Source organism: Homarus americanus, unplaced genomic scaffold (genome assembly GCF_018991925.1).
Source record: "Homarus americanus isolate GMGI-L3 unplaced genomic scaffold, GMGI_Hamer_2.0 scaffold18864, whole genome shotgun sequence".
NCBI lineage: Eukaryota > Metazoa > Arthropoda > Malacostraca > Decapoda > Nephropidae > Homarus > Homarus americanus.
Window position 1 is genome coordinate 157,501 of NW_024751043.1, and position 12,500 is coordinate 170,000.

The following is a 12,500-nucleotide window of genomic DNA, read 5'->3' on the forward strand; positions in this document are numbered from 1 at the left end:
CCTGTTTACCTCACTCTTACCTATATTTTACTCCTCTTACCTATATTTTACCTCACTCTTACCTATGTTTACCTCACTCTTACCTATGTTTACCTCACTCTTACCTATGTTTACCTCACTCTTACCTATGTTTACCTCACTCTTACCTATGTTTACCTCACTCTTACCTATGTTTACCTCACTCTTACCTATGTTTACCTCACTCTTACCTATGTTTACCTCACTCTTACCTATGTTTACCTCACTCTTACCTTAGTTTACCTCACTCTTACCTATGTTTACCTCACTCTTACCTATGTTTACCTCACTCTTACCTTAGTTTACCTCACTCTTACCTATGTTTACCTCACTCTTACCTATGTTTACCTCACTCTTACCTATATTTACCTCACTCGTACTATATTTTCACTCATTACCTATGTTTACCTCACTCTTACCTATATTTTACTCACTCTTACCTATATTTTACCTCTCTTACCTATATTTACCTCACTCTTACCTATGTTTTACCTCACTCACCTATGTTTACCTCACTCTTACTTATTTTACCTCACTCTCTTACCTATATTTACCTCACTCTCTCTTACCTATGTTTTACCTCCTCTTGCCTATGTTTACCTCACTCTTACCTATGTTTTTACTCCTCTTACCTATGTTTTACCTCCCACTCTTACCTATGTTTACCTCACTCTTACCTACGTTTACCTCCTCTTACCTACGTTTACCTCCTCTTACTACCGTTTACCTCCACTCTTACCTATTTACTCACTCTTACCTATGTTTACCTCACTCTGCCTATGTTTTACCTCACTCCCACCTATCATTTTACCTCACTCTTACTATATTTACCTCACTCTTACCTATGTTTACCTCACTCTTACCTATGTTTACCTCACTCTTACCTATGTTTACCTCACTCTTACCTATGTTTACCTCACTCTTACCTATGTTTACCTCACTCTTACCTATGTTTACCTCACTCTTACCTATGTTTACCTCACTCTTACCTATGTTTACCTCACTCTTACCTATGTTTACCTCACTCTTACCTATGTTTACCTCACTCTTACCTATGTTTACCTCACTCTTACCTATGTTTACCCTCCCACTCTTACCTATGTTTACCTCCTCTTACCTATGTTTACCTCCTCTTACCTATCATTTACCTCCTCTTACCTATCAGCCCCACCTCACTCTTACCTATGTTTACCTCACTCTTTATCTATGTTTACCCTAACTCTTACCTATGTTTACCTCACTCTTACCTATATTTTACCTCACTCTTACCTAAGTTTACCTCACTCTTTTTATATTTTACCTCACTCTTGCCTATGTTTACCTGTTCTTACCTATATTTCCTCCACTCTTTCCCTATGTTTACCTCACTCTTACCTATGTTTACCTCACTCTTACCTATGTTTACCTGTCTCTTACCTATGTTTACCTCACTCTTACCTATGTTTACCTCACTCTTACCTATGTTTACCTCACTCTTATCTATGTTTACCTCACTCTTACCTATGTTTACCTCACTCTTACCTATGTTTACCTCAGTCTTACCTATGTTTACCTCACTCTTACCTATGTTTATCTCACTCTTACCTATGTTTACCTCACTCTTACCTATGTTTATCAGTCTTACATATTTTACCTCACTCTTACCTATGTTTACCTCACTCTTATCTATATTTACCTCCCACTCTTACCTATGTTTACCTCCTCTTACCTATATTTACCTGTCTCTTACCTATATTTACCTCACTCTATTTACCTCAATCTTACTATATTTACCTCACTCTTACCTATGTTTACCTCACTCTTACCTATGTTACCTCCTCTTACCTATGTTTTACCTCACTCTTACCTATGTTTACCTCAGTCTTACCTATGTTTACCTCAGTCTTACCTGTCATTTTACCTCACTCTTACCTATGTTTACCTCACTCTTACCTATGTTTACCTCCTCTTACCTATGTTTACCTCACTCTTACCTATTTCACTCTTACCTATCGTTTCCTCACTCTTACCTATGTTTACCTCCTCTTGCCTATGTTTCTCGCTCTTACCTATGTTACCTCCTCCCTACCTATATTTACCTCACTCTTACCTATATTTACCTCACTCTTACCTATGTTTACCTCACTCTTACCTGTATTTACCTCCTCTTACCCTCTTACCTATGTTACCTCTCTCTTACTATGTTTACTCCTTTTCTAGTTATCTCCTTCCCTACTGATCGTCTCTTTTTCTCTCACTTTCTCTATTTTCTTTTTTTTAATCTCTTTCTTTCATTCCCTTTCTCACTTACTGGCCCTTTCTCCCTCTCTCCTTCCATCCCTTCACTTCCCTTCCTTTACCTCATCTAATTATCCCTCTCCATCCCTCCCACTCCATCCACCTAATCCCTTTTACCTCCCCACTGAATACCCAATCCCACCCCTTCCTCCCCTCCCTACCTTATCCCACATCCTCGCTCCAATCCCCCAACTACCATCCTCATCAATCCAAACAACTTCCTCCGTCTCACCTCACCTCACCTCTCCTTCCCTCCCTCCCTCCCTACCCTCCCTCCTCACCCTCCCTCCTACCCTCTCACTTCACCCACCCACCTCACCCTCCCTCCACCCCACTCCTCCCTCACCTCACCATCCCCACAACCTTCCTCCCCTCACCCCGCCTCACTGACCATCCACCCCTACCTCCTCCTCCCTCCTCCCCCCTTCACTCTATTCCACCCTCCCTCACCCTCTCCCTCCTCACCCTCTCCCTCCCTCGACCCGTGGAGCCAAACATGAGGGCTTTGTGGCCTATGTTTGCCAACTGTTGTAGACGAGGCCCCTAACTCTTTTGTGTCGTGGCTGGCCGGAGTCCAAATTATTAATGGACACATTTTGGGCGGAATCTGGTGAAAAATGGGCGGAGGTGCTCAGATTTTCAGCAGGGTTTCCTTCGCCTAAGACGGTGCCGTGAAATTATTGCATCCGTCCGTGTTTTGTGCAGACGAAGGTGAGGCTAGGCTTTGTGGAAGTAGTTAATGAGGGGGGAGGGGAGGAGGGATGATAGACTATGTGGTGTTGGTACTACTAAATATATAAGTAATAATAAATAACTGGCAACAGATTGGTCTAGTGACTGATTGGTCTATTGACTGATTGGTCTATCAACTGATTGGTCTAGTGACTGATTGGTCTAGTGACTGATTGGTCTAGTGACTGATTGGTCTAGCGACTGATTGGTCTAGTGACTGATTGGTCAGTAATTGATTGGTCCAGTGACTGATTGGTCTGTGACTGATTGGTCTAGTGACTGATTGCTATTGATGATTGGTCTGTGACGTTGATCGTGATTGGTCTGAGCACTGAGTTGATCTAGTGACTGATTGGTCTAGCAACTGATTGGTCTAGTGACTGATTGGTCTAGCGACTGATTGGTCTAGTGACTGATTGGTCTAGTGACTGATTGGTCTAGCGACTGATTGATCTAGTGACTGATTGGTCTAGCGACTGAGATAACTTCAGTGTGTCAGTTCAGGAGGTGGGAGGTGAAGGAGGAGGTGGTGAGGAGGAGGTGAGAGGTGAGGAAAGAAGGAGGAGGTGAGGAGGTGAGGAGGAGGAGGTGGTGGAGGTGAGGAGGAGGAGGTGAGGTGTGAGGAAGGAGGTGGTGAGGTGAGGAAGGAGGAAGAGGTGAAAGGTGAGGAAGGAGGAGGTGGGTGAGAGGAGAGGTGGGTGAGGATGTGAGGAGGAGGAGGTGGAGGTGAGGAAGGAGGAGGTGAAGGGGGACAGAGGAGGAGGAGGTGGAGGTGAGGAAGGAGGAGAGGTGGTGAGGAGGAGGTGGTGGGGAGGGAAGGGTGAGGAGGAGGAGGTGAGGTGAAGGAGGAGGAGGGGAGGGGAGGAGGGTGGGGAGGAGGAGATAGGGGGAAGGAGAGAGAGAAGAGAAGGGAGAGTACGAGGAGAGAGTTGAGGAGGAAGGGAAAGAGAGAAGGAGAAGAAAAGAAAAAGAAGAATAAAGGGAACAAAGAAAAGAAGAAGAAAGAAAAAATATAGGGAAGAAAGAAAGAAGAACAACAACAACAAGAAAGAAGAAAGAAGAAAATAAAGAAGAAAAGAAGGAAGAGGAAGAAGAAGAAGATATTTAACTTATCCCTCGCCTAAACATACGTACACAACAAACCGCAACACGACGTAATCATAAAAAAATAAAAGAATGGAGGAAACTTGAGGCCCCAAAAACACACCTTGAGGTACTCCCATACTCTCACCAATCGTCCCTCTTATCCCTGTGTTGAGACTGGAAACTCCTACATCCTCCCTCCCCAAATTAACAATAGTCTAAGAGAGAGAGAGGTCTTGACTCATAACCCTTAACAATAGCTAAAGGGTGGTGGGAGGACAAGGGAAGGGGAAGGAAAAAAAGAGGAAAATTGGAAAATTGAGGCATCATTTGCTCTATTCGTGGTTCAAAAGTTGGGTTTTGGAATACACTCTCTGGGGTCAGCTCTCGTCTGAAAAAGGGAAGTGCCACGAGTCCCTAACCTAACCTAACCTAACCTAATGACCTTATTCTTCCTATCTGTCCAACGCCTTTAAGTTCCTCTAATGGTGCTTTATTCTGCCTTCCCCTCACAGGGCTGTAGATAAACGCTTCAGGGGTTGGATCCTTCTCAGGGTGGTGGCTACTGTTGGTTTAAGGGGGGTTTGTGAGTTAAGGGAGGGTGTTTGTAGTTAAGGGGATGGGGTTTGTGGTTTAAGTAGTGGTGTCTATATAATCAGTAGTAGTGTCGTAGTGTTAGGTTAGGTTAGGTTAGGTTGGGTTAAAATAAACTTACCTGACCCAACCTCATCTTCAAACTTATTTAAACATGAGTCATCTACCTGGGCGTTTTATTCCCATGATGAACTACGCTTAAATTGTGAATAACTTCATCCCCTTCTTGCATCCTGTACCCATCAAGAAACATATCATTCACTTTTATGACTAATCCTATTGATGTCATTGATGCGTTTAGGACTGCTGCATCACTTGTATTAACTCGGGGTTGTGTTGATGTTTTATATATGGGTGTTGAAGATCATATTGATGTCTTAAGAGAGGTCCATTGATGTCCAGGTCTACTAGTAATTATTAAGATCACATTGATGTCCTGTTGTCCTGATAGTTACGAAAAAACTGCATTGATGCCTTCAGAGAGATCCATTGATGTCGTAATAAAGGGTAACTCACTGGAGGGAGGGGAAGAAGACATCACTGAGGTAATATATTGGTTACCTTAATGGGCAGGTAAGGGAGGCAGGTAAGGAGGGAGGGAGGGAGGGAGATAAGGGAAATGAGGAGGAAGTTGGTGAGATAGATGGGGAGAGGGATGGAATAGATGGAGAGGAGGAGGAAGGGAGAGAAGAGTGGTGGCAGGGAGGTGGAGGAATGAGAGACGTAGGGAGGGAGGGAGGGCAGGTGTTAAACATGGTCGTTAATATTATCCTCTGTTGATGGGGTCGTTCTGGTTTCCTGGCCCTTCCTTGGCCTGCTGTGCCTGTGTGTGTGTGTGTGTGGTTGTGTGTGTGTGTGTGTGTGTGTGTGTGTGTGTGTGTGTAACCCCTGACCACGCCCATCTCATTTACCTGTGACCTATCTGTAAGACCTACCTGTAAGACCACCGGAGTGACCCACTCCTGAACCAACACCCTGCACCCTTTGACAACCCATCACCCCACCCTCCCCACCCACACCCACCCCACCCCGCCCCACCCAGTAAGTTGTACCATAATTTACACGGCCGACAAAGACCTAAAAGAAGAGACGGGTATACTCGGTGTGGTCTTGTAAACAGGTCTTATTAGGAGGTGTCTGCTATTCCTGTTGGTGTTGTGTGTGTGTGGGGTGTGAAAGGGGGTGGGTCTATCTCAATGTCTACGGTTCTCTCTCACCTCTTAATCTCCCTTTATCTCTTTCTCCCTCACCACCCCATTCCTTACTCCTCCCAAACTCCTATTCCTCCCTCTCTCCCTCATCCTTCTTTTTTTCCTCCCTCTCTCCCTCACCTTTCTTCCTCACTCTACCTCTCTCGCCCTTCCTTCTCCCCCCTCCCTCACCAGACCAGGACGTGCCGTAGGTGTCTTAATCATCAGGTTATAAAGGTAAGGCCTCCAGTAGCGGCCTCCTGCTGGCCTCTCTGGTGACGGACGCTGAGGTTGTTGTGTGATGTCATTATAGACTGTGTGACGTCATTATGGACTATATGATGTCATTATGGAGCACGTGACGTCACTTTCGGTTAGGTTAGGAGTAAGTAGTCGTAAAGACCATGATTTCGTTATGAGAAAAGGAAAAAAATATTTAAACAGAGGCATAAGGAAGAAGAGAGAGAGAGAGAGAGAGAGAGAGAGAGAGAATACAATATATAATCACGTAAAAGAGAAACCTTTATTAACTCTTCACGTGGCGTCCTTAGGAATGTACACCTGTGCGCACCTGTCTTTATTTACACCTGTCTCTGTACACCTATGCCATTGTACACCTTAATGTGTGTGTGTGTGTGTGTGTGTGTGTGTGTGTGTGTGTGTGTGTGTGTGTGTTATGTATCTGAAGAAATTAAATGAACACCACATTAAGTGTACAGTGCCCCGGGTTTATCGTCACCTGTAAAGTGTTTTTAGTGTGAAGTGAATATATTTGTTTGTTAAATTATCTGAACACCTTACGTTATTGTGTGTGTGTGTACGTCATGACCCATACCTATCCTAACCCAACTCTAACCTAACCGAACCTAACCTAACCTAGCCTGGCAGACCTAATAACCTAACCTAACCCTAACCTAACCTAACCTAACCTAACCGAACCTAACCGAACCTAACCGAACCTAACCTAACCTGTACTTAGGTCGCAGTTAAAGAACCACGTCCGTTAGCGAAGGGGTGGGGTGGGGTGGGAGACCAGGTGTCCTTAACAACGACCTTGCTAACTATGAGATCCTCCCTGCCCCTTAACCCCCCCCAACCCTAGCCATTAACCCCTCCCCCTCCCTTCCACCCACCCCCACCACAAGACTCTATAAAAATCCTACCCACTCCCCTTCCTACCCCTATCCTCCCTTTTCCCCCGCCCCACTCTCCCCCTTCCATTCCCCCTCCCATTCCCCTTCTTTTTCCCCACCCCGCCCTCCTCCTCCTCCTTCCCTCCTCCTCCCCTCCTTTCCTCCTCCTCCTCCTTCCCTCCTCCTCCCCTCCCCTTCAGGTGACATCTCTAATTAGCGTGACCTCACCTTATTCAATAAACCTCTTTTCAACATTTATACAGCTGTCAGGTGTGATAAACAGTCAATCGTCCAAATGTATTATGAGGGGACAATGCAAGATGACACTGCAATATACGTGCAACTCTTACCTGCTCCTGCAACAGAGGGAGGAAATACCTGGGAGGAGTTGGGTGGCTGCCTGACTTGAGGAGGGGGAGGAGGATCTACTGGCTACCTGGGGAGATAGGAGGAGAAGAAAGAGGGGGAAGGAGGAAGAGGAGGAGTAGTAGCAGGAGGATGGGACGATTGGATAGGGGAGGAGGAAGGAGGGAGGGGGAGGGAGGGAGTAGGAGAAGGAGGAGGGGCAGGTGAGACACACAGGTGTGAGGGTCCAACAGTAGCACCTCTCAGACGACCCACTAAAACTTTGTTGATTATGGCCCACCTGCTGAGTCTTACCTGGTCCTAACCTGTACACTCTTACCTGTACACTCTTACCTGTACACTCTTACCTGTACACTCTTACCTGTACACTCTTACCTGTACACTCTCCTGTACACTTTCTACCTGTACACTCTGACCTGTACACTCTTACCTTTACACTCCTACCTGTACACTCTCACTCTGCACTCTGACCTGTACCTCTTCCTTTACCTCCCTACCTGTACACTCTTACCTGTACCTCTTACCTGTACACTCTTACCTGCACTCTTACCTGTACCTCTCTACCTGTACACTCCCTACCTGTACCTCCTACCTATACACTCTCACCTGCACAAAACTACCTATACACTCTTACCTGTATACTCTTACCTGTACACTCTTACCTATACACTCTACACCTACACTCTTACTTACCTGTACACTCTTACCTGTACACTCTTACCTGTACACTCTTCCTGTACACTCTTCCCTGTCACTCTTACCTGTACACTCTTACCTGTACACTCTTACCTGTAACTCTCACCTGTACACTCTTACCTGTACCTCTTCCTGTACACTCTCACCTGTACCTCTTACCTGTACACTCTTACCTGTACACTCTCACCTGTACACACTTCTCCTGTACACTCTTACCTGCATCCTCTCACCTGTACACTCTACCTGTACACTCTTACCTGTACAATCTCACTGTACACTCTTACCCATGCCTCTTACCTGTACCTCTTACCTGTACACTCCCACCTGTACACTCCCTACCTGTACACTTCCACCTGTACACTCTCACCTGTACACTCTCACCTGTACCTCTCACCTGTACACTCTTCCTGTACACTCTCACCTGTACCTCTACCTGTACACTCTTACCTGTCTCTACCCACCTCTTACCTGTACACTCTCACCTGTACCTCTCACCTGTACACTCTCACCTGTACCTCCTTACCCTGTTCACCCTCCCACCTGTACACTCTTACCTGTACACTCTCACCTGTACCTCTTACCTGTACCCACTCTTACCCACCTGTACCTCTTACCTGATACACTCCTACCTGTACACTCTCACCTGTACACTCTTACCTGTACACTCCCTACCTGTACACCTCTCACTTGTGCATTTCTTACCTGTTCACTCTTACCTGTACACTCTTACCTGTACCTCTTACCTGTACACTCTTACCTGTACACTCTGACCTGTACACTCTCACCTGTACCTCCCCTGCCTCTACACTCTCACCTGTACACTGCCTGTACCTCTTACCTGTACCTCCTACCTGTACACTCTTACCTGTACACTCTTACCTGTACACTCTTACCTGTACCTCTTACTGTACCTCTCCTTGTACATTCTTACCTGTACACTCTTACCTGTACACTCTTACCTGTACACTCTCACCTGTACACTCTCACCTGTACACTCTCACCTGTACACTCTTACCTGTACACTCTCTTACCTGTACCTCTTACCTGTACACTCTCACCTGTTGGTCCTTACCTGTACATGCACCTGTACACTCTACCTGTACCTCTCACCTGTACACTCTGCCTGTACACACTCTTACCTGTACACTCTTACCTGTACCTCTTACCTGTACACTCTTACCTGTACACTCTCACTTGTACATTCTTACCTGTACACTCTTACCTGTACCTCTCACCTGTACACTCTCACCTGTACACTCTCTTACCTGTACACTCTTTTACCTGTACACTCTTACCTGTACACTCACTTGTACATTCTTACCTGTACCTCTTACATAACACTCTTATATGCACTCTCCTGTACACTCTCACCTGTACACTCTTAACTGAACATTCTTACCTGTACACTCTTACCTGTACACTTACCTGTACACTCTTACCTGTACACTCTCACCTGTACACTCTTAACTGAACATTCTTACCTGTACACTCTTACCTGTACACTCTTACCTGTACTGCTCTTACCTGTACACTCTTACCTGTACACTCTCACCTGTACACTCTTAACTGAACATTCTAACCTGTACACTCTCACCTGTACTGTACACCCTACCTGTACAGTCTTATGTACACTCTTACCTGTACACTCTTACCTGTACACCCTCATGTACACTCTTACCTGTACACTCTTACCTGTACACCCTACCTGTACACTCTTACCTGTACACTCTCACCTGTACCTCCTACCTGTACATTCTTACCTGTACCTCTTCACCTGTACACTCTCCTTGTACACTCTTACCTGTACACTCTTACCTGTACACTCTTACCTGCTACACTTACCTGTACACTTTACTGTACACTCTCACTTGTACCTCTTACCTGTACACTCTTACCTGTACACTCTCACTGTACCTCTTACCTGTACACTCTTACCTGTACCTCTCACTGTACATTCTTACCTGTACCTCTTACCTGTACACTCTCACTTGTACACTCTTACCTGTACACTCTTACCTGTACACTCTCACAAGAATGAATGAAAAAAAGAGTTGAATCCGTAAGAAAGGGAGAGAGAGGGTGGAGAGAGGAAGAGATAAACAGAAAGATAAAAGAGAGAGAAGAGAGAAAGAGAGAGAGAGACAGAGAGAGTGAGAAAAGACAGAAGAGAAGAAGAAAGAGAAAGAGAGAAAAGAAGAGAGAGAAGAAAGAGAGAGAAAGAGAGAGAGAAAACATATTTCTACCCATACATCACCACAAGTTCTTTCCTATACAAATGCCAAAGGAAATGACGAGAGCCATTCCTAGAGGCTCCAGGTTTACGGTTCTCTCCCATTCTCACCGGCCACAGGGAGTCTCCAGGCCACAGGAGTCTCGGGCCAGGGGAGTCTCAGGCCACAGGTAGTCTCAGGCCACAGAGTCTCAGGCCACAGGGAGTCTCAGGCCACAGGGGTATCAGGCCACAGGAGTCTCAGGCCACAGGGGTCTCGGGCCACAGGGAGTCTCCAGGCCACAAGGGGTCTCAGGCCAGCAAGTCTCGGGCCACAGGAGTCTCGGAGCGGGAGTCTCAGGCCACAGGGAGTCTCGGGCCACAGGAGTTTCAGGCCACAAGGAGTCTCGGGCCACAGGGAGTCTCGGGCCACGGGAATCTCAGGCCACGGGAGTCTCAGGCCACAGTCTCAGGCCACAGGAGTCTCAGGCCACGGGAGTCTCAGGCCACAGGAGTCTTCCTACCACAGAGTCTCTGAGCCAGGGAGTCTTGGGCCACAGGAGTCTCAGGCACAGGAGTCTCAGGCCACAGGGAGTCTCAGGCCACAGGTAGTCTCAGGCCACAGGTAGTCTCAGGCCACAGGAGTCTGGGCCACAGGGTCTCGGGCCAGAGGAGTCTCGGGCCAGGGAGTCTCCAGGCCACAGGGTCAGCAGGCCACAGGGGTCTCGGGCCACGAGGAGTCTCAGGCCACAGGAGTCCCAGGCCACAGGGAGACTCCGGGCCACAGGGGTCTCGGGCCAGGGAGTCTCAGGCCACATGGAGTCTCAGGCCAGGGAGTCTCGGGCCACAGGGTGTCTAGGCCACAGGAGTCTTAGGCCACAGGGAGTCTCAGGCCACAGGAGTCTCGGGCTGAGGTCTCAGGCCACAGGGAGTCTCCAGGCCACAGGAGTCTCAGGCCACAGGGAGTATCAGGCCACAGGGAGTCTCAGGCCACAGGAGTATCCAGGCCACAGGGAGTATCAGGCCACAGGAGTCTCAGGCCACAGGAGTCTCAGGCCACAGGGGAGTCTCGGCCTGGGGTATCTTACAGGAGTCTTAGGCCACGGGAGTCTCAGGCACAGGGAGTCTCAGGCCAGGGGTGTCTTAGGCCACAGGGAGTCTCAGGCCACAGGGGTCTCGAGCCACAGGGAGACTCAGGCCACAGGGGAGACTCTGGGCCACGGGGGTCTTGGGGCCAGGGGAGTCTCAGGCCACAGGAGTCTCGGGCCACAGTCTCGGGCCACAGGAGTCTCTGGCCACAGGGAGTCTCAGGCCACAGGGAGTCTCAGGCCACAGGGAGTCTCGGCCTGGGTAGTCTCGGGCCACAGGAGTCTTGGGCCACAGGAGTCTTGGGCCACAGAGGTCTCACCGGAGTCTCAGGCCACAGGGTGTCTTAGGCCACAGGGAGTATCGGGCCACAGGAGTCTTAGGCCACAGGGGTATCGGGCCACAGGAGTCTTGGGCCACAGGAGTCTTGGGCCACAGGGAGTCTCAGGCCACACGGTTGGCTGTATGCCTGTCTGCTACTTAATCCTGGTGGTTTAAGGTGCCCTGGTGTCTCTGGGGTGGGGGTGGTGTAGGTGTGTGGGGTGGGTAGTGGTGGGTGAGGGTGGTGGTGGTGAAGGTGGTGTGTGGAGGGGTGGTATGTGTGTGAGGGTGGTGTGAGGGTGGGTAGGTGGTGTGTGGAGGTGTGTGGTAGGTGTGGGGGTGGTGGTGTGTGTGAGGGTGGTGGTGTGAGGTGTGTGTGTGAGGGTGGTGGGGGTGTGGGGTGGTGGGGGGTGGTGGTGTGTGAGGGTGGTGGTGTGAGTGTGAGGGGGTGGTGGTAGGGGAGTGGTGTGTAGGGGTGGTGGTGTGTGTGTGGGGTGGTAGTGGAGGGTGGTGGTGTGTGAGGGTGGTGGAGGGTGGTGTGTGAGGGTGGTGGGTATGGAGGGGTGGTGTGAGTGTGGTAGGGGAGGGTGGTGTGTGAGGGTGGTGGTGGTGTGAGGGTGGTGGTGTAGGGAGGGTGGTGAGTGTGGTGGGAGGGTGTGTAGTGTGAGGTGGTGGTGTGGTAGTGAGGTGGTGGTGTGTGAGGGTGGTGGGAGTGGTGTGTGGAGGGGTGGGTGTGTGTGTGAAGGTGGTGTGTGTGTGGGTGGTGGTGTGTGAGGGGTGGTGGTGGTGGTGTGG

At 48.4% G+C, this 12,500-nt stretch overlaps 1 protein-coding gene across 1 annotated transcript in view; it reads left to right on the plus strand.

Moving 5' to 3' along the window:
- Positions 1-11,882, plus strand: part of LOC121854529 (filaggrin-like) — a 53,496-nt gene extending 41,614 nt beyond the window's left edge. The window contains exons 2-3 of the mRNA XM_042349202.1: positions 10,440-10,906; positions 10,956-11,882. Coding sequence (XP_042205136.1) covers positions 10,440-10,906; positions 10,956-11,882 — 1,394 coding nt within the window. The remainder of the gene's footprint in view (positions 1-10,439; positions 10,907-10,955) is intronic.
- Positions 11,883-12,500: the final 618 nt, after the last annotated feature.